This window comes from Etheostoma cragini, chromosome 20 (assembly GCF_013103735.1).
Source record: "Etheostoma cragini isolate CJK2018 chromosome 20, CSU_Ecrag_1.0, whole genome shotgun sequence".
NCBI classification, from domain to species: Eukaryota; Metazoa; Chordata; class Actinopteri; order Perciformes; family Percidae; genus Etheostoma; species Etheostoma cragini.
The window spans coordinates 5110715-5133885 of NC_048426.1; the positions used below are offsets into that span (position 1 = coordinate 5110715).

Genomic DNA, 23171 nt, shown 5'->3' on the forward strand with positions numbered 1-23171 from the left:
CTTTTACCTAAGTACAGGATCTGAATACGTCTTCCGCCACTGGCCTGTTGTAATAACAATGGGTATGGGTGTGTGTGATACAGGCCTGCCACATTTGTCCAGCACTCCTTTCTTTGGCACACAGCTGATATTATGAAACAAAACCATATTACCATACAGAGGGAACAAAATCCACTCCAAAAATGGATTTGGTTGAGAAGGTTGTTTTCCTAATGGAAATAGACCTAATGGACCTATCAATCTCTGCTGTTGTTGAGTGGCTGGCATACAGACACTGTGGAGCTGTGTGATTCTGGTCTGTAAAAACATACACGCTTACAGAGAGGGCTAAAATGAAAGACATTCTTCTTTACAGTTCCACTTTTTTCCCCAAACTCCCTGGTGTCCTCAACATGTTAAACAGGCTCTTTGAATCTCAAGGAGACCGATGAATTCTTTAGCTTTCTACGTTTACAATATACTCTTGGACTAGGTACGGAGTTATTTCAGCATTTTTGGCGTCGGTTCTTGGCAAAACAGAACAATCTGCTATCTCCTCATAATCCCTCCCTGTTTGTAGTACGTTTGGTCAAATTCCGGTGTGTTTAGAGTCCTCACCTTTGAGCTCCAGGTCTCTCGCCTCAGATGTGGATGTCGGTGCTGGAGCCACCGGCAGCTGATCCATTTTCACCCAGTTTTTACCTGAAACACACAAAATGTCACGCAAAGGTCTGTGGAGTCACGTCATGGTTAAAGCATGCTAAAGATCAATACTTTAGCCCAATAACTCCATGTTGCTTTGATACTTAACAGTACTGTTGCTTTTGTTGTATCAAAAATGAAAAATCTGAAGTTGGACTGGACTTCACTGGAAGTTGTTTTATTCCTGCACAGATGTTTTGGACATCCTCAGCATGTAAACTGGCAAATCATGTTGTATATGTTATATGTTTTTAGAACGATTTCCTGCAGAACCTTCCCAGGCACCTTGGAGGCAGGATCGAGCAATATGGCAATATACTGTATATATATATGTATATATTTATATACAGTATACCATGTATCTATCCCTTTAATATCTGTGGGTGTATTAGAACATGTTGAAAAATGTGGCAAATCAGTGTGCAGGACTGCATTAATGTGAACATTGGATTTTTATTTAGTTCATTAATCAGTGTGATGATGGATTAACCAAAAACACCCATTCCTTGTCTGGTTATTTAGTCAAATTGTTTCTCCAGAAAAATTTATTATCACAATAATATAATGATGTAAAATTACGTTGAGTGTGTGTGTGTGTGTATATATATATATATATATATATATATATATATATATATATATATATATAAATAAGAAGCAAGCCGCAGTACTGCAGCTGTGAGCACATACTGTCGAGTAAACCCTTGTTGGTGCATTCATGGAAACTCCAATAACTTCCAGTGCCAGCTGCTGACAAGATTTGTGAAGGAATAAGTAGCTTCTAACTATTAGTCCATCAATCTGTCGCTTATTTTCTCAGTTAATGGATTGGTTGTTTGCTCAGAAAATGGTAAAAAATGTGGATCAGTGTTTCCCAAAACCCAAGAAGACCTCCTCATTGTCTTGTTTTGTTCACAACTCAACGATATTACTGTCACAGACGAGTGAAGAACCTCGAACGTATTCACATTTCAGAAGCTGGAATCAGAGAATGTTGTCTTTTTTTCTAACCGATTGATTATCAAAACAGTTGACGATGCATTTCATAATTTACAGTTGATCGATTAATCTTTGCAGCTCTAGAAATAGGACCTCGACATGATGAAAGGGTTTAGTTTCTTCCGTTAAAAAGTGGCAGAAGGCTCAAAAGAGTTTCCTTGAATGCACCCTGACAGATTTCTCATTTAAAAAAAAAAAAGGTTTTGACTCTTCAAGAACACAGACTGCAACCTGAGATAAGTTCTCACCTCGACACCGGCCGCGGTGTGCCAGTGTCAGGGTTTTGTCTTTGCAGCGCGCCCTCTGCAGTTCACAGCCGGTCTCATAGCTCCGCCCGTCCGAGCCGCACACCGGCTTCCCCTGCGTCCGCGGGCAGATGACCCCGCAGTGACTGTCTCTGTCTCCGATCAGCCACTGCAATCAAAACAACAGATGCACATTCAGATTATTGAGCTTTGTTCTCAATTCTTGCAAAGTGGGTTTCTTCTTGGCTCCTTTTCCTTTTTTCGAGTATCAATGTGTTGGAACAAAGGTTGCCTTCAGCTGTGTCGGAGTTTACGCCAAACTGACGTACAAATCGGACTCATTTTGCTCCAGCCATTTCTTTGTTTCTCAAACACTTAATGGCCGCTGCCTTTCTTTGTTTGGGCTACTGTAAAGAGGGTGTGAGCACCTCTGCACTGAAGCTCAACCTAGAGGCTAATTTATCTAATTGATGTTTGGCTGAAGACAAGTCGAACCTTGATTGCATTCCAAATGAGCCAAACCACATTCGGAGCAACGGGAATCCTTCTCCCTCTTTACTCATGATCTATTAGTGAGTCTACTCTGCTGTTGGACGATGGCCTTCTCTCTGACAGCAGTAATGGTTCTTGGCTTGGCAGTTGCTTCAAAATATTTAAATGGGTCTAAAGGATTTCAGGCGAGCACAAACTTTGCCGAACAGATTGAGTTGTGGGTCTGTGAGGGGAGAGAGTAGGTGTGCATTGAGCGGCCGCAGAATTCTCTGCTGCTCAGCAGCGTATCTGAGCCAGCTCTCGTTACAACATTTTTGTAAGAAAAAAAACACTCTTGATAAGATCTTGATGTCTCTCAAGTGATGATCAAACTCTGTGGCTGCTCAAAGACCACTGATTTCTAAAATCAGGCTATTGCCAAGTAGGAAACTGCATGTGAAAACCCTTCTCAAATGCATTTTTCACCCAAAGTCTCTTAAGCGTAATCACCAGAGTGCTGGGTGGAGCCCTAAAATCTGACACATGGGATCTCATTTAGGGCAGGTATGGAGGAAAAAAAGGTGAAGGAAAATGACACGCAGCCAGAAACAGTTTCCATCCTTCATTTGCCAACTCCTATCAGGCGATCTTTTCAAAACGATCCGCAGTAGAAATGCATGTGCGGAGCTTGCATGTATACAAGCACAATTTAATTCTCCCTCTGCCGCCTTCTCCCAATGCCTGACTCAAAAAGAATTTCAAACTATTTTGAATAACAGCATAATTGTTGCTTGGAGACAGATTTTCACCAAACATATAAAGAGCAATGCGACAGACCTGGACAAAGCGTGCATGGTTACAAAGCCAAACCACTGATGTCATGAATGAGCTGGTGTACAACTGGATCTCACATACACATGAATCACCACGAGCTTTCATCTAACATGCACTGAAAAGAGTAACTGCATGGCAGTGAGTTTTTCATCCTAGCCTTTGCTATCCTATTGTTATTATTATGATGAAGAAGTCAGGCTGCTCCAGAATCTGTCACAACCATCCTCTCTAAATTATTAGCATCTCCACCCATTCTGCCTCGTTAAGACTGCCAATAAAATCATACTTTAAGTAACCGCCTCCGACACCTTTTTCCTGGCCAATTTGACTTTTATAGATCAGTGAACACTCACACTAATCTCATATAATCTGCTCTTACACGGCTGACTGTTTTACTTTTACTGTATGTTTCATACTATAACTTAGCAAAACTATTTTATGTTGAACAAAAGGCACGGCATAAAATAACAATAAACTAAATTTACAGCTGGGTATGAAGGGAATGCAGTTATTTTGGCAGGTGTGTGATATTGGACAAATTCAGATTCTGACCTGCTGTTCAGGGGATCACCGAACTTCTAATTCATCTTGAGAAGGACACAGATGACGTTACCAGATTTCATTGCATCTCATCCAATTACTGTTGAGATATTTCACTTGAAGCCACAAACGTGAACCTCGTGGGGGCGTAGATCAGGCAATTCATCCTCCTGGGAATATGAGTGTCTGTACAAAGGTTTGTGCCAATCCATCCAGTAGCTTTTGAGATATTTTAGTCGGGAACAAGTGGGGGGCCGACAGACTGAGCATCCCTCGAGCCTCTCAGCCACAGTGGCAGCACACTGCTGCTACTTACACTTTATAATCGTTGTCATACTCTGGCTAATATCTCTCTCTCTCTCTCTCTCTTTCTCTCTCTCTCTCTCTCTCTCTCTCTCTCTCTCTCTCTCTCTGTCTCTCTCTCTCTCTCTCTCTCTCTCTCTCTCTCTCTCACAGGAGGTTAAACTTGTTAGAGCACAAATTACCAATCCAAAATGTGGTGAAGAAAATGAGACACAGGTCAGAAAATAATCCATTTACAATCCTTTGTGGGTTTTTTACTTTAGCGATACCAGAGTAACTGCCAGCTCTGACAGTTATTACGATCATAAACATTCATTTTAAATACACGCAATTTCATAAAAATAAAAATAAAAAACTTAGTTCCAAATTCATGAAGTGAAAAATCTGCCAACTGGTGAGCTCATATCACCTCTGTCCACTGCAAATGAACTGGTTTGGATCATTTTCATCATATTAGTGAAGAGAACGGCCTTTTCCTGGGATGTTTAATACTGAAGCACATGAAGTGGAATCATTTTACCCCACAGGCCAGATTTACAGAAATACAACATTAGGAAGTAGGGCTGGCCAATATTCTGTCGCTATATGAGACTAGATATCGTGTTAGATTTTGGATATTATAATATGTTTATACAGATCTTTTCCTGGTTTTAAAGACTACATTACAGTAAAGTGATGCAGTTTTATGTTACCAGACTGTTCCAGCTGTTCGATTATTTGCCTTTAGCCACATTACACATAAATATTGATTATTTATCTAAAATTTCATTGTGAAAATATTAAGTGAAAGCACCAATTGTCAACACTACAATATTGCTGCATTATATACACACACATATATATATATATTTGATTTTCTCCATATTATGATCATATTATTAGGGGTGGGAATCTCTGGGCACCTTTTGATTCCAATTCATAGGCCAACTATTTGATTCTAAACCGATTATTGATGCATCTCAATGCAACAATTTTGATGTACATTTCCACGCATGATTTAAAAAAATATCCATACAAATCTGAGTTTTTTAGATTTTGACATATGCAGTATTCGTCACACACAAGTTGTAATGAAATATCTATATAATGTCTCTTGAGGTTTTTATTTAGTAGTCTTTCCATGCCTAAGCCTTAAACATGCTGAGTCACCTTCTTTCCCAGTGATCTTCCATGTCAGAGGCTCAGTCATGAAACATGAGGTGGTCAGATGTAATGTGAGGAACAGCCTTCACGATTTTTGCCTAATTATTTTATGTATCTCTTTTTAGATCATGTGTTTTTTCTTTAGACTATTTTTTTTCTCTCCACTCTTGCCTAAACTACAAGTTGATATCCATTATCCTGTTTTCTGATTTGTACTTCAACATAAAAATCAACACATAAAAAAAAAAAAAAACACTATTAACTTATCTGCATTGAGCATGGAATCGTTCTAGAGAGAATTGAGATGCATCTAAGAATTGATGATTTTTCCCACCCTTATAATTTATCCCGGTATTTATCAAGGCTTTCAGCTCAGACAGACACTGCGTTATCTGTGAAGAGCAACAACAAAAAAGAGATTGGACTTTTCCTGAAATAGACAAAGATACTGGAACTTCAGTACCAGATAAAATCAAGAGATGGGGTAACAGGGTGGTCCAGAGTTTAAGAAAGCCTACTGAAAAAGAGGATCACAGGTTTAATCCCCACATGAAAGGATATATCTGTTCAAAGATCCGAGTTCTGGGCGCAGAGAGACTTGGCTGCTTTAACTCCACCAGTGAAATATTGATACTTCTCATGAATTTAAAAAAAACTGAACTCGCGTGACAAGGTAAAATGATACTCATACTAACAGGAATACTACTTCAGAGGATACAGTGGGACACAAATCCAACTCGCCTCCATGTAACATTATGTCTACAACAAGGCGGACACTTTAATCTGATCTCAGCCGTGGCATCTCAGACTGGTTCAGAGGGAAACTAAACCGATAGAGAGGAAAACATAGCACATCTTTTCATTTTTAACTGGCGTTTCCCTTCTCTTGGCTTCAGTGAAGGACAGGGATAATTCCCTAGTCTAGGGGGGGTTGAATCTGCATTGGATAGGTACTAATGTAAATTAAGTAGGTATAAGAAAGCAGTTGCATGTTTCCTTCACAGCAGAAGTGGTTAAAAGGACTGAGTAATATGGATGGTCTACGTGATGAACTGTTCAATCAGGAAATCTGTATCCAAAGCAAGCTTTTCTACAATTAAGAAGTGATTTGTCCGACCACTCATTCAGGTTAAGAGCCAGTCTGGCCTTAAGTCTGCCCTCTGCCCACACACGGACCTGTCCTCCCCATCCCTGACTTACAGCCTTAATGGGATCAGCCCCTCTACCTCCACTGTCATAATAAAACATTCAATCACAGGTTTTGAAGCGGCAATGTCCAGTAAGTGGAAATCAACACCCCCTACCCAGTCTCCCACATGTAGTCCTTTCTTAGTCATGCTGTTCCGCCCACAGACTCGCCTCAGCCCGTAAAGGTGGAACCAGAGACTCTGAGAAAAAACAATTTCTGGTTGGGAGTACAAAAAAGAAAATTAAAAGTACTCTCTAGCGTACTTACATACTGACAGAAACAACAGTTATTATTCAATACAACTATTCTGACAGATTGCCTAAAAGAGCGCTCAACACGTTTGGTAAAGTTGCTGGTTACAGTTTCACAAAGAGTACACAAAATGCAGGAAGATTTATATTACGAACTCCAATAAAAAAATACTTAAAACACAAATATAACACTGTTATTTGTGTCACACATGTCGGAATAAGATTGACACCATTCTTATATCTGCCATTTTAATATGAAGCTGGAGCCAGCAACCGGTTAGCTTAGCATAAAGACTGAAATCGTTTACTAATTATCACTTTATATCTCAGCTGTTCAATCCAGAACAAAACCAGAAGTGTAAAAACAATGTGCTGGACAATATCTTGGGAAAGTTGCCATTTCACTTTTTTTTTTTCTATGGTTTAAACTAACTGGACATTAAGAGTTAAATATTGAGCTTTCGAGGTGCTTGTTATTGTTTTTACCTTTGGACAGAGTCGAGCAAATGGTTCCCCCCCCCCTGTTTCCAGTCTTGGAAACAGTCTTCCACTCTATGCTAAGCTAACTGGCTGCTAGCTGTCGCTTCATATTTAACAGACAGGTATAAGAGTGGTCTTTTCTTTTGATTCAACTCGTCAAGAAATGGATAAGTGTGTGGAAGTATTCCTGCTAATAACAACTGGATAAATGTGTATGTAGAGCCCATAATTCCTTGTGCCTATCAATACTTACCAAAGGACTATTTGAGATTAAAACAGCCAAAGCAAAACATAAAGCCCGACCGATATATTGGCGGGCCGATATTGGCGGCCGATATTAGGCATTTATAATGGCCGATTAAAAAATAAAAAACTTAGAGTGCCCCCTGGTGGACAAACTATGCAACACTAAACCTCATAACATGGTTGACTGTCTGTTTTTATTTTATGAATCATTTATAATGACAAACAAATGATTCTGATAAAGTAATATTTTTTAATTAAAAACGGACTGTCAACCATGTTATGAGCGTAGACGTTGCATAGTTTGTCCACCAGAGGACACTCTACAACGTCCCCGTTAGCAACACTGATTGTTTTTTTTTTGATATTGTGTTTTTATTTAAAGGACTTTAAGTTTCATATCTTAAATTTGTATTTTTAAACATTTTCATTTATCAGAACTTTAAGATATTTTGATGTTCCTCTGTTCTGTTGTGACAGTTAAACAAATTATCGTCATATAATTTCAGTGAGAACACATAAATAACTACAAATAACTAATGTTAGGGAAATCTGTTTATGATTTGTAACACGTTTCTGCATTTTTAAAAACATGTATATATCGGATTATCGGATTTTTAGATAACAACATAGTTGTATCAAGATTGGCCTTAAAAATCCTTTATCAGTCGGCCCTAGCAAAAACCTCTAAATTAATGGGAGAAGGAAAATTGCAGCCTCCTCCAGAGAATATCTAACAGCCGACAGACGTTAAACTACAAACCCTAATCTAATCTTCGACTCAGACTCTCTGCGCTGTATCCCAGACACCTCTCAGGTCTGATCCAGTCTTCCGACACTTTCTACGGCACCGCTGTTCTACATGAGTTCCTCACTACTACTAAATGTGAATGTGGTTCCCATTTGCATCCTGCCGAAATACAGCAAGTGACACTGAGCCTGTTAAGCATGGTATCTGAAAAACAACTCTGTTAACCAGCGGGGACAACCAGATGGGTGAGGTTTGTCTCTTTGCACCACACAAAGCAGTTTGCAGCCAATCAGCCGGGCATTTGACAACATGCTTACACTTCTCTGGGGTTTCCAGCTCACCAAATTCTATCTCAAGCGTCCTGATTGTATTTGTCTGCACTCCTCTTATTCCCATCACCACCGATCTGGCGGCTTAAAGAGGTTACAACAAAACGCTACGAGTGACTTTCAGTTACTATCTGACCCAGGTCTGTTTGACAGCAATCAGCTGCTGCAGTATGAGCCAGGACGACGGGACCTGGCATTATCTCCTGAGGGAACACAGCCCCTCCTGTTAGGTGGATAATGGCAGGGGTTATGGCCCGCCCGGCGTCCCATAATCAAAACCAAACAAACACATCTAAATTAAACAGACTAACGTGTAACAGGAGCTATTGCTGGATCTGCCGAGGAACACGCGCTGCTCAAAATAACATTAATTAACTAAACCTGTGGGGACAGAACTCGCTCATAATACCTTCCTGCAGATCATTATGCAACATTTTACATCATAGTGCAGGCAGCACATCAAAGATTTAGAGAGATGCCAAAGTATTGAAGTATTAAATGCACCCCTGAGGCAAAAATCTCCCTTTAACAACCGTTCAGAGGACCTTTCTTTAATTTCCAAATGGTTATCTTTAATGAACAGAGGGACAGCTTAGATATAAAGATTGTGAGGATATATCCTCCTCTGTCTACTCGGCCCGCCAAAGAGATGAAGTCAGTGGAGTTAAAGTTAAAACACCAGACGAGTTACACGATGGTTTGGTAGGGATATCTTGACCGGGAAACAATGAGCACTGAGATTCTCACATTTAACAAGCCAAATTCCCCCTACACACACACACACACACACACTCATAAAATAAGTGAAATGCAACCCCCATTGTGCAACAGTTGAAGCACTAGCTGTGGAGTGGTCTTTTTTACCGTCACTGGCAGGGAATCTGTTCCAGCCCGAGCCACAGCAGTGGAGCAAAAGGAAAGAATATGATTTGAAATACCGGTAATCATTTTTATAAAGGCACGCTAAAAGTGCTGACAGGGGAAAAGGCAGACTTGGAGAAACCAAACAAAAGGTAGTATATAAACAAAACTGTGGATTATGTCTCCTATAGTAAATGCAATTACTTTTTAACTTTCCATCTGGCTCATTGTGCGTAGGGTAGAGCTCATTTCTTCGGACAGATTTTCATTATGAAGCCCAACATATAACACAATATAAAAAGTAGATCCCATTTTCACCTATCTTACACTTAGCAACTTGTCTTTAGTAGGAAACAGGCTTACTTAAATTTAGCTTAACAACATGTTAGCTGATTTATATGCCAGACTCACCAGAGCTGTGGTGAATGAAATAAGAGGAGTGCAGACAAATACAAGGCTGTTAAAAATAAAGTAAACACAACAAACGTTTTTCTTCAACCAACACTGTATGTGTCTTAAATGGTACCTCATAGATTTAGCTTTGCGTTCCAGTAACATTGCCAGTCTCACGATGGACAGTTTTTTTTAAAATGTCCAAATTCTGTGCTGCAGAATCCCTGTATTGGGATTTTTATTCCATGCATTCTTTCCTTGTCAAAACCTGCCGCTTACATTACCCTCAATGCAACTTTTTCAGTCAGACATTTAGGTGTGTTTTGCCAGTAGCGGCCATTGCGCTCTGTAATAACCACCATATTGCAGCCTGTTCTGCCTCTAGTTCTACATAGCAGTAACACACCCAGAGTATTTTCTCAGTGCATGAACGTGAACACTAACATCAGAGTTAACTCCTTAAGACAGTTCACTTGATGATTCAGACAGGGAGCAAATTTCAAGAATCTACAGATAGATTTCATACTACCTAAAGTAAAGACTTGGGTAGTACTACTGCAAATGTATAGTTACCTTTACCTATACAGTAGCCTGACAAGCCAGACCCACATTAAGATGTTGGGTCTGAGAAGTCACCATTGGCATTCCGAGGGGGCGGGATAAACGGTTGTCTTTCAAAGTCCCTCTGCACGCAATAGGATAGTGCTACAACCAACCGTAGCAACGCTAGTTGATAGATTCACTTTTGCCGTATGTGGTCAGCAAAACTACAAACACATCTTTCTTTTTTAAGAATGACTTCACTGCTTAACTCCAAGTTTTCCAGAGTCCCGGAATCGGGTGTGGCTACAGCCTGGAGACCTCCCGTCTCATCCCCTCGCGGCTACGCGGAACCGTCGCAACTCACAACTCTGCCATCCTTAGGTTAAGCCCGCCCAGCAACTCTATACACGATGTGATTTTGTTTTTTTCAGCTCACAATTCAACAGAGAGTTGTTAGACTGACCCTTTATGACCCAAAAACACATTTGCTGCCACTAGGGTGCGTCGAGATTTCTAGGCTACCTAGGTTTGTGTCTTCCCCTCCCTCTGGCCCCTTTCTCGTCCATCTGCATTACCTAATAAAAAAAAAGCCCCAAAAATGAAATGTAAAAATTAAGAAAGCATAGATGACAAAAAATGTTCATGCTTTGATGATTTCATTGAATGAATTATAAAGCCTCTAGCCTTAAGCAAAGATGAGGAGCGTGCTACAGAGGTCTGGTAAACTCATTTCTTTTGGACTCCACCACTCCAGATTAGTTTAATTTCCTTTCTAACTACATCTCCAGATTAACTTCACGTTCAAACTTGTAGTCTTCAGCCCCAACCCAACATCACTTGAGGCATTGTATCAGACTTTGCGTTAGTGTTAACGTGCGTGCTCTGAGAAAATAATCAGGCTGCAATATGGTGGTTATTTTAGAGCGCAATGGTCCAAATTTGAGGTTTTTCTCAAGCTTCTTTACATCCATTTAGTCAAAACTCTTTAGTTGGAGAAGCCCACTGTAATGATAACCCTCTCCACTTTGTTCTTACATGGGTCAAACTGAAGCTGACTTGATACCACAAGGGATGTCTAAATCAGATCCTGTGTAGCGGAAAAAAATGTCTGTTCGATTTAACTAACAGGAACATGCTCCTTGACAGGAATGGCATCACATTCCTTCACATTTTGCATACACAGATGGAGAGTCTGTGTGTGTGTGTGTGTGTGTGCACGCCAGCTCCACGCTAATGTGTAATTGGGTCATTATCTCCTTTGGGAACCACAACAACAAACAACACATACGTAAGTACATGTATGGCCATCTGATGCATCTGTGTCATTAATCACAAGACGTTTTTGGCATTCGGTCACTAGCCAACAAGTGGATTAGTCAAGTAGAGGAAAATGAGAATAAAGCCGACCACATAGGAAACAGGCCAATGAAAGTTGTCCACCAAAGTCGGGGCTAATTGTGTACTGTTGTGTTCTTTCAACGACCGAGGTAATAACTTTTGTCCGATAATTAACATTTAGTTTTCAGGAAATCTGTAAAGCGAATGCCATCCCTCATGCTGTCTCCATCAACACTCTTCACTTAGCCATGTTATAAAAAAAGTAGAGGAACTAAAAAGGAGCTGCGCCCTTCTTCTCCGCCCCCTTATTCCTTTAAAATTTCTAATTGGGGTTTGTCTTGGGAAAAAAAAGAAGAGACAAAAAAAACTTGTACTTTACAATTGTCAAAGTAACCTTTTAAAACTCTTAAAACACAGTTCTAGCATGTTACGCGCTAAAGGAAATGGACACCTTTCACACAGGAGGTGCAAAGGGAGGGCTGAGTTTGGGCCTAAAACATTAAAGCATATTCCCCTACTCCACCTCTTCTTTTCATTTGATTTCTTGATGTGCTTACAGCCATGCTTGGTAGGTAAGGTTTTAGAAAAGTTTTTATTGTGGCTGTTGTTGACTTTGATGATTTAAATGCAAACTCTGACAGTTATCCACGTGCTTAAAGACAGCAATATATAATATTTCTTTTGTGTACATTTCATCTAATGAAATCGTCAAAGTATGAACATTTTTTGTCATCTAGGCTTTCTTAATTTGTACAATTCTTTTTGGGGCTTTTTTCTGTTAGATACTGCAGATAGATGGGAAAGGGGACAGAGAGAGGGGAAGACACAGCAAAGGCCTGCGGGTCGGATTTGAACCTGAACCTAGAAACACCATAGGTAAAGGGAACTGCAGGGTTGGGTGATAATTATCTGTGAACAACCTCTTTCATTTTACACTACAGTTAAGTCACTTGATTGATTTTTAAAATAATGCTGATTTCAATTAGCTTTAAACATGACATATATTTACTGTAATAAATCCCCAAATGACCCCAATGCATCATCAGATATTAAGGAAACATGCTAAGTTGAAATACTATCTTTTCTGACAACAAAGCTAAGGCCTGTATCCTTTTGTGATTTCCCTTCCGTGATGGAATTTCTGTTTGTGTGTTGGCCTGTGTGATGTTATCCACTGCCCAGTTTGACAGCCGGGCCGGGATGCCTGATATACCTGTACAAACGTAAAGCCAGGGCGCTAAAGCTGTAGTACAGCCATGAAAGCAGCAAACAAACGAACAGGGTCAACGGAGATAGATTCTACCCAACTTAAAAAAAAAACGGCATGTTTCTAACAGCTGTGTGACCAGAGACGTAACAAGCCCAGAGTAATTATTGGAGATGTATTTGAAAGATGGAGACAACTTAAAGCCCATAAGGATGGCGAGTAACAGGTAGCTAAGCATTAGCTTCAGGCTAATTTATCACGGCAACAACGGACGGGCATTTTATGTCATTTCAACATTCGCATACTCATATTGAATTATATACCTCAGTACCTGAGTTACTTGCAAAAACAATTGAGACACATCCAGTAAAAGGTATTCCGACTGGACCAGGTTAACACCGCCATGCTAACCCTGCTAACGGCTAACGTTACCGGCGGACCAGGCCAGCGGCCATGGCTGTTTGCCACGTGTAGCCTGTTCAGCGGCGGTAGCCGACAACTGCCAATAAAGTGTGTTCAGTTGGGTGGAGAGGACAACTAGGTAGTGTTATTTTTAGCGGTTCCCACCGTAAATCTAAGCCGAAGTGTCTGTCAGTTTGGGGACAGAGCTCCATGTGAGCATGGGCTTTTATGACGGTCAGTATAGCCAGCTTCTAGCGTTAGCTCCGCCGCTGTGCTGTAGAGCAATGTCTGGCTATTTTAGACAAGTGTCTAGCAACGGATGCTGCGGTCACAGTTAGATGTTGATTAATAAATCTAACAAAGAGACAATTAAAAACATTTTCACCCCATGCTGAAATCAGATTTCCTCTTTAGATGATGCAACGCAGATTAAATACAACATTAATGAGAAGGATGACTTCCTTGATTTTCTTTTGAAGTGGTGTAAGGTGATCAAATTGACAGTGTGAGTGAGGGGGCGAAGGAGGTGTTGGTCGGAAATGGCTCTAAATCTGATTAACAGCATTCCTTGTTTGTCACTAATGCTACATCCTGGCTACAGAACAGTCAGCTGTCACTGCTGTTCCCAGGAAGTGTGTGTTTGTGTGTGTGTGCGTGTGTGTGTGTGTGTGTGTGTGTGTGTCTGTGTGTGTGTCCATCACACATTTTAATAGATTCAACGCCACCATTGCATACTCAAACTGAGACCACACACTAGCTCATATCAAAGGAAACGATTAAATATTTGGCAGAGCAGAGGCTATTGCGTTGAGCTAGAATGATAGGAAAGAGGAAGTGTTTCTGCCGTCCTGATAATCGGAAGGATTACACAGAGCCATAGCTCTTTCAACAGGCAGTATTCCTTTCAAACAACAGCGGGTGCGCGTCCCTAACACACACAATTTACATGGAGCAAGTTCCCATGGTGGACTAAATAATCACGTAAATGCAAACGCACCCCTTCAACCAGAACTATCAGGAGGATCTGCAGAGGGAAAAAAAAGGCTGAGTGAAGTTGTGATGTGTGCATGGTGCTCACTGCCCTGAAATCACAGAGCTGGACGTTGACTGCATTTCATTACACTGATTAGAAAGCCCCGAAATTGAGCATGAAATGCGTTTGCTGATTACGCAGATATCAGAGGGAATTGACATAATTTGATTGAACACAGGTGGCGTCACCCTTAAAGCCATCTGTCAGTGATTGGCGATATATAAGTGGAGCCTAAGTGTCTGGTCATGTGGCTAGTTGCCTTGGGAACCTGACATTTTACTAAAGATTTCAGTTGCAATTTAATTTCTTAGTTTGCCCTATTTCCCGTAACTTGTCTCGTTTATTCTAATGCAGTTCAATTTCCTGAAAGCCTCTTAACAACTCCCACAGAGTAGAGCCTGTTTTTGCATTAGATTTTTCTCTAATATGATTTCCTCCTGTGTAATTGTGTGACACTGGAGCAAAACGGGACACCAACAATCCCAGAAATCTTGCGGCTTTGTGAGGCTGTCGTGCTCGTTGGAAAGAAAAGTTCTGCATTTTCAAATTGTTGTCAAGACATTGCATTTTGAACTACAAATGTCAACCTCACGGTTAGCTCTAGCTATCTCAAAGTCACCATTATCAGGATTCATCTTAATGTCTGTACTGAAATTTGAATATTTTATTGGATAAGTGAAACATTTGACCTGTTGGTGGCACCAGATGAAAAGTCAGGGAAATCACCAAAATCTGTAGGCTTGTCCTTTGGGGAACAGAAATTTGTCTAATAGTTGTTGAGATATTTTAGTCTGGACAAAAGTGGTACACTGACCGGCATTGCCGTGCTGCTAGCGTGACTAACAAAGGCTTGCTCATTATTTGGTTTTACCATAAAATCAACATTCAATCCAACACTTTGGCCCAGTGCATGATATCTCAACAACTACCCAGAGTGACATACATTATGTGTGAGTATGAGTATCCATGATCCCCGGCAGATACTTCCCATTTAGTTACTTATTTTTTTGGTTAATTTTAATCTAATCTGAATGCACTCTCTTAGACAAGTGAGTGACTAAATGTTCACGGCCCCAAGAGGATAAATCCTGATGCTTCAATGAACCCAGAACCTTTCCTTTAGCACCATTGATTAGCCTAAACTTGCACTTATATACATGAAATATCAGTATCTAATGGACCCGCTGAAATGTACTTAGCACAGTACTGATTTCCAGGGGATAAACCATTTTAATTTTGGACACTACATTTGCTTCTCTAGAGCAGTGTTTCTCAAATTAGGGTATTTTTACCCCTAGGGGTACTTTGGAGTACTGCATAGAGTACATGAGATCTTTTTAAAGGTGTTCTATGCGATGTCACACGTGTTTTAGGCTACAACATTTGTTGTCACAAACATCAAACATCTACTCACTATCTGCTAGCTGCCTGTCCCCAGAACACACTGTTAAAAAACATGTCCTCACTATCTGCTAGCTGCCTGTCCCCAGAACACACTGTAAAAAACATCTCCTCACTATCTGCTAGCTGTCTGTCCCCTGAACACACTGTAAAAAAACATCTCCTCACTATCTGCTAGCTGCCTGTCCCCGGAACACACTGTAAAAAACATCTCCTCATTATCTGCTAGCTGCCTGTCCCCAGAACACACTGTTAAAAAAACATCTCCTCACTATCTGCTAGCTGCCTGTCCCCAGAACACCCTGTAAAAAACATCTCCTCACTATCTGCTAGCTGCCTGTCCCCGGAACACACTGTAAAAAACATCCCCTCACTATCTGCTAGCTGCCTGTCCCCAGAACACACTGTAAAAAACATATCCTAACTATTTGCTAGCTGCCGGTCCCCAGAACACACTGTAAAAAACATCTCCTCACTATCTGCTAGCTGCCTGTCCCCTGAACACACTGTAAAAAATGGTCTCTGTAGGCAGCCCAGGGTCTACAAACAGCAACAAAAACAAACTATGCCCACCTGCACCACGAAGCATACACAATCAGTTTTTCAGTGTTCCAGCCAATAACCGACAAGAAGGATTTGGGGGTGGGGGTTGGGGGGGTTAGCGCGTGGAAGCACAGAAGGGAGGGGGAGGGGACGGGAGGAGGGAGGGGCAAGCTAGTCTTGTTTTGTTTGAAAATTCTTTGAACAGCAACAAGAAGTACTATCACCCAAAATCTCTTAGAGCACCTTTAAATATGATTTTTAAAATATCAGTCATGCATAATTCCCCTACAAATTATACTATAAAATAATCAAGTTATGGATTTTAAACATTTAAAGTAACATTTCAGTGACAAAGTTGTTGTTTAGGCAGTGGTGCAGTGCTGTAATGTATTTTTGAGAACCACTGCTAGACCAAAATTCATTTTCATACACAATATATTAAATATAAATCACTAGCTTCACTTAATTACTGTAGCTGTGGGCATTCTTAATCCAACAATGATTAATACAATTCTTTTGGTGCCCACCTGACTTTTCCAGAAATGTCCCCTATAATTTTAAGTTCTATACAAGGAAATTTAAAAATCGATCAAATAAATTCCGCCATAACTGCATGAAATTCACCACGCTTAATCCGTATGCCAACTTTATACACAAACGGTAATGTTACAACTAAATTGCCAGGAAATTTGCTTCAATATCCATGACCCTCAGAAGTTTTAAAAAAGTATGTCTTTAGCAATGCACTGGCCTTTTTTGTAGCATAACGATTACACTTTAATTGTGCAGGTACAACACTGTTTAATGTATAAAGGTCCTTTCAGACGGGTAGCGATTGTCGCACCTGTAAAGGAATGATTCTTGCTGTTTGTGAGTTCACTAAAATATAAAAAAAAAATTTAAACAGTCATTGGATCCAGTCACAAGACTGGCTTTATCGGTTAACGTCGCGTTTTAACAATTAAAGGCCAAAAATGTCCAAGAAATAATCTTTAAAAAACAAACAATTACGACTACGCTAATTTAGCTGACTTCAGGTATCACCAATAACAGTCTGTGGTTAGGAAAGACTGGGATTGCCACTATTTGTTATAAATAGTGGCAATCCCAGGAATATGATGTCAGTCAACTAATGTTATTCAGTTGTATCAGTCCAGGAGTATAGTAACGTACAGAATCCCCATGGTTACCACACATTGACCGCCTGGCGTTTCCTCTCGGAGCGTTGTCCGCCTGTCTGTTCACGCGGAGCGCGTAGGAAGACCCTCGGATCCAAGCCACTACGCAGGCAAAGTGTTGCTTATGGCCTAAAAACTGACCTTAAGGCTGGTTGGGGAGCATAATTAGGCTCCCCAGAGCCCAATTTTATTTGAGAACTGAAATATTCTAAGAACAGCAAAACGATGCGTATGTATGTGTTCATGTCCGCATTGAAAATTATACCACCATACAACAAAAGAACCAAAAACCCACAGGCTTCATCACCAATAACTGGTTCAGGGATTTTTCCTTTAAGTGCCTAATCACAAACTGCTGCTGAACAAAAAAGTCAGGAAAAGGTTTAATCTGAAAGGTTTGTGTTTCATGACTTCTCTTCACAGAAGACTGTGACGCCAAACTATGACCTTATCGCTTTGCCAAGAATGTTTTTCCCCATAAACACTAAATGGAGAAATGTGCACTGCACATCTGCGTGATTATGGCCAACAACTTCTCACTCTGTCCTCATTCTCCCCATTTCACGTCAATGTCTAAAAGACATTATAATAACAGTATTAGAATAGGTATCCTTCTACTGTAGTCGGACACACACATGCTCGAACTGAAAACACAATATAAAGTTTAATATCTGTTTATCCTATAGTAAGGTTGATTAATTTTCTATTTCTTCAATCTATCCGTCTTTTTCCTCAAAGCCCTTTGTTCTTTGCCCTTTTTTTCAGAAATACACTTGATTTGGTCTTCCTGGACACAACTTTATTATCCACCAACCGTAAAAGGAAGTAATTAAGACTTCTCTTATCCCTATAATTGAGTATGTATATTCAAATTTTCTGAATCGGTAATTATTTGACCTACAGTAATAAAGTTTTTGATTACTTTGGTCTACTTCACCTTCGGTTCCTGATTTCTGTTCCCAAAACGCCCTGTATAACAATAACATCACAACGTGTTGCTTTCTGTCATTTTAAGTGTCAGAAAACACTTATTCCAGTTGAGAAACATCATTGCATTCAGCAAGGAGCCCATAAAGACTCTCTAAATAATGAAAGCAAACTCTCAACTGTACGGCACACCACTAGTAGCTATTTTTGGGACGAATTTAAATCTATACAGTAAATACATTTGACATCAAGCGTCAACATTTCTTTTAGTATGCTGTCTTCATATTAGTTGTCTCTCACTTTAAAAATAATAAGTCCAGTTCCTGACCTCTCCATTCCTTTGAGCATTGTCAGCAGCAGTTACCTGCACTCATATGCTGCATAAACACACACACACACACACACACACACACACACACACACACGCAGACCAATCACACCTGCACTGTGATCTACCTCACACCAATAAAAAGGCTTTCCTGCTTTTAAATTGGGGCAGTAATTTCCCCAGCTGAAGGTATGCAGTCTTGGCTTCTTCGCCTCTCAGACATAGCTGTTTATGTTTGTTTTTCAATGAGTTTATGACTCTTCACTGATGCCGTCACCAAAGTATGCAGGACGACGGCTCATCGCATCCCATCCCTGGCTCTAACAGGTTGATTTGATGAGGGGGATTAAGGATAGATGGGTAAGAGTTTGGCATCCTGCCTGCACCACCTGCTTGGTTATAGAGATCCTTCCTGGTACTAACGACCAGACAATCTGCAAAATATCTTGCAGTAATTAAGACCTGTAATTAATCCTTTTAGACTGTAAAAGTTTTTCAGTGAGATCATAAAAGTGGCTCTAACATTTTGCCGTTCTCCCCCCCCTCCCATTACTGCATTTTAAATAAACTAAATAATTTAAACTGTGACTTTGCCGTGGCAGTTTATGCAGAGACTGCGTTGCACTACCATTATAGTGTGATCACCATCCTTAACCATCATCACACCTCCTTAGTGGTGCTTCCCTCCCTCAAGCTGCTGATCAAATAGCTAAAATAATAAAGGACACATGAAAGATACTCGCCAAAGAATGAGGAGGAAGTGGTCAAGACAGACTTATCTGAACTGCACAAATAGCAACAATCATTAGGCAAAAAGTTCAGATGTTCTTAAAGTGCTCCTATTCTGCTCATTTTCAGGTTCATAATTGTATTTACAGGCTTTACCAGAATAGGTTAATATGGTTTAATTTTTAAAACACCACATTTTTGTTGTACTGCACATTGCTGCAGCTCCTCTTTTCACCCTGTGTGTTGAGCTCTCTGTTTTAGCTACAGAGTGAGACATCTCACTTCTGTTCCATCTTTGTTGGGAGTTACTCATGCACAGTAGCTAGGTAAGGACTACTAGCCAGTCAGAAGAAGAGTCTGAGGGCATGCCCTGACTGTACCTAGGTAAGGACTACTAGCTAGTCAGAAGCAGAGTATGAGGGCCCTGACAGTACCTAGGTAAGGACTACTAGCCAGTCAGGAGAAAAATATGAGGGCGTGCCCTGACAGTACCTAGGTAAGGACTACTAGCCAGTCAGAGGCAAAGGGAAAAGTATGAGGGCGTGCCACGCTAGCAGCTAGGCGAGCATTATAACGTGTGTTACAAAGTGATGCACGTTCATCTGAAGTAAAGGCTGGACTACAACAGAGCTGAGAGCTGAGAGTTTTCTGTTGGAGATGGTAAGTCCTTTTGGGGGGGGACTTTGGGCTTTTTCACTTTGTAAACGTATAACGTGCATAAAAAAAGATACATAACACTATAAAGGAAAGGGAGAAAGCCAAAAAGCATAATATGAGCACGTTAAAGCTTTGTTAGTGTCCCAATCAAAAGAAATGTTGGACTTGTTGCATCATGGACCTCCAGGGAAAGGAGGAAGGAGCAGTACTATGCAGTGAAGTTAGCTGAGGCTTTCAACCCTGATATCAAAGTGGAAAGTGGGGGTGTGAATTCACGGCAGCTGTGAGCAATGTTAAAAGTATCTACTGTGGGGGTGTGCAGCAGGCGAAGTGTGATTGGATTGGGCCAGGAGGAGGATGGGAGGGATGCGGAGAGAGAACTTCATTTAATGGGGAGAACGTTGAAAGAGATGCTACGATTGTACATCAAAACCTCGGGCAAGTACACAGCACTTCATTCCGACTCTGCTGAGAGGGGTTTGTCCTTAACAGGGTTTCGAGGCCTAAGAAGCAGCCTTGTTTTTCACGTTGACATCACCCTCTAGTTTGGCGTTTATCCAGTGTGGGAAGTGATTTGAAAGGGTTTTCCTAAGGCCGAGCCTGATAGTTCCTCAGCCTGCAGAGGAGAATAACATTTTTTTTAACTAAAGTTAAAACCGGAAGAAAGAGGCAGTTTGGAAAAGTTCAACTCAGATTGTCAGTCACCGAAAATTCTGAATAATCAACTTTTTCTAAGTTCCTAAACATTCTAGCCATTGATGTATACTTCATTGTGGCTAACCACAGGTCTGCCACACGAATCCCCCACAAAATAGATACAACAAACACCTAACTCACTTGTGGGATCTTAAAACCAATCAGTCCACTTGGATTTCTTTCAATATTTAGCCAGTAGGAAAACAATTATCTAACAACCAACACAAGTGATTACGCAAAGTTAATTACTGTTACTTTACCCACAAACCTGTCTTGACCCATTGTGTGTGAGTGAGAGAGAGGGGGTTAAAGAATTGTTCCAGTATGTGAGTATTACACATCACCCACAGCCCTGACCACAAATATTACAGTGCATCTGTAAACTGTTCCCCATCACTTATTTTCCTCTCTGCCTAGACAGTGTGCCATGGGTAAACGCTTCAACAAAGGGGGGGAACAAATAGAGCTGTGTGTGTGAGAGAGGGTAGGGAGGTTTAAAAAAGAGAGATGGAGAGACATGACGGTGACCGAGAGATGTCCTAGAAGGAGACGGAGCATGGCTGAGAGCAGGGATGCTGTGGGGAAGGAACGGCTGGTTAAACTCTGTATCCTTACAAACAGTTAAGCAAGTTAAGCACAACTTGTGTTTTGGTAGGTTTTAGCATTGCTTACCCGCCTGGATAGGGATCAGGACTAGAGTTTGTCCTCAAAGTGATCAGCAGAAACTTTAAGGAACAAGTCTCAAAGTGTCAGCCCTCCACTGCTAAAAGGACTTTTCTGGAGGAGTAGGACAGCTGATGCCTGACTAACCGCTAAGCTTAAAGGCATTTCCCCCCAAATGTAAGTAAGTAAGTAAGTAAAAGTTTATTTATATAGCACCTTTCACAGGTATAGAACCACAAAGTGCTTCACAACAAAAACATTAATATCATAAAATACACACAGTAAAAACACAATAAAAGACAGTACATGATCATATCAACCCAACAAGTAGCTAATTGAAAGCCTGGACAAATAAATGTGTCTTCAGTCTGCATTTGAAGGCATCAACAGACTCAGAAGAGCGCATAAAAGCGCATAATATAAATGAGTACAACATAGGCCTTACAAAGTCTTTAAAAGTTAGTTACAAACGAACAGGCTGCATTGTATATATTATCATTTAGCACGCTTTGCAGCACTAGGCGTTATTTACTTGACAAGGTAATACCAAGGCCGAGTTTATATGAAATATATACAGTATGTTTCTTCAAACTGTATTTCTCCTCCGCCACATGTTATTTTGAGTCCTTGGTTTTCAGTTGGTAAAGTCCTTGAATTTGACGCCAACTGTTGACTTTATTGATTGCTTTGAAGGACTCTTGTCTCGGACCTGGCCTGATCCAAAACGCAGTGAGTTTCACATACATTACATAACACACTTCAGCACTCTATTCAATCATATGCATATGTATTTCAATATTTCTAAGGGTCCTTACAGTAAGAATTCTATATAATCATCTGAGGCTTGTCTGAAGTCCATTTAATAGAACAAAGCAAAGAATCATGCTTTGTAAAACGGCAAAGCACGGCTGCAACGTTAGTTAATAGCCTGTATTTTTGGCGGAAGGTATATGCATATGGCACACTATTACACTATTTAACCATATGGCTCTCTCGATCCAAATATGATCCTGTATGTGAACCAGACAGTCAGGTGTGCACTCACCCGTGAGCCCGGCTTCTGTGCGGAGACTTGCGGCAGGTAGCAGAGAAACAGAGGAGCCAAAAAGTGAGAAGAGGCGAAAAGAAGCAAACTTGGCGAAAACATAACTGATGGTCGGTGAGGTCGTCAGTGTGTCCGTCTGTCACACTGATGATCAACACGTCCAATAGAAATAACCCTCTCCACGAAAACAACACTCCTCCACTCCCTCCAATCTACTTTCCTTTTAGCTATTTCCTCTTATTTTCTACTTCCCCAATAACTAATCACATAGTGCAGCGCGTGCGATATGAGAAATCAGGACTCGGCGGTGACCATGGTGATCGGTGTTATCCACTGCGGGAGGATCAGCTGTTCCTCGCGGCTTCCACAGGTTGAGTCGCGCTTGTATCCATTGCGACCTTATTTAAAAAGCAAAGGAGGGAGAAGCTGCACTGACACTCCGACTGTCCAATAGCAGCGAGGCATGGCGTCACAAGCCACGCCCACACTAAAACTTGGTGCGAGATTTTAAACCCTCCCTCCACCGAGGAGAAGGCGCTGCTGTGGCCAGGCAGTCAGCCGGGACACTCGGCAGCTGCAGGCTACACTTGGTGTGTTAACGTCAGTCTTTGAGAACAGGAACAATGGCCGAACGATTGTGAAGTCAAATTTTAGGTTCTCGTCCCCATTCAGAGACACATAATGCTCTATAATAGCCTAGCATCCTGCTGCCGTGACATTTAGCCTGGGTAGGCCTACTTGGGCTACAATAGAAAACAGCTATTGAGT

General features: G+C 40.9%; 1 protein-coding gene across 11 annotated transcripts in view; it reads right to left on the minus strand.

Moving 5' to 3' along the window:
- The window catches only part of smoc1 (SPARC related modular calcium binding 1), a 69318-nt gene extending 46521 nt beyond the window's left edge, over positions 1-22797 (minus strand). For 5 of the 11 annotated variants that reach the window (XM_034858048.1, XM_034858046.1, XM_034858044.1 and 2 more), the window contains exons 1-3: positions 22404-22797; positions 1929-2094; positions 598-681 (exon numbers count right to left, since the gene is read on the minus strand). In XM_034858048.1, coding sequence (XP_034713939.1) covers positions 598-681; positions 1929-2094; positions 22404-22505 — 352 coding nt within the window. In that variant the 5' untranslated portion in view covers positions 22506-22797. The remainder of the gene's footprint in view (positions 1-597; positions 682-1928; positions 2095-22403) is intronic. The other 6 variants (XM_034858052.1, XM_034858051.1, XM_034858049.1 and 3 more) reach the window with 2 other exon arrangements.
- Positions 22798-23171: the final 374 nt, after the last annotated feature.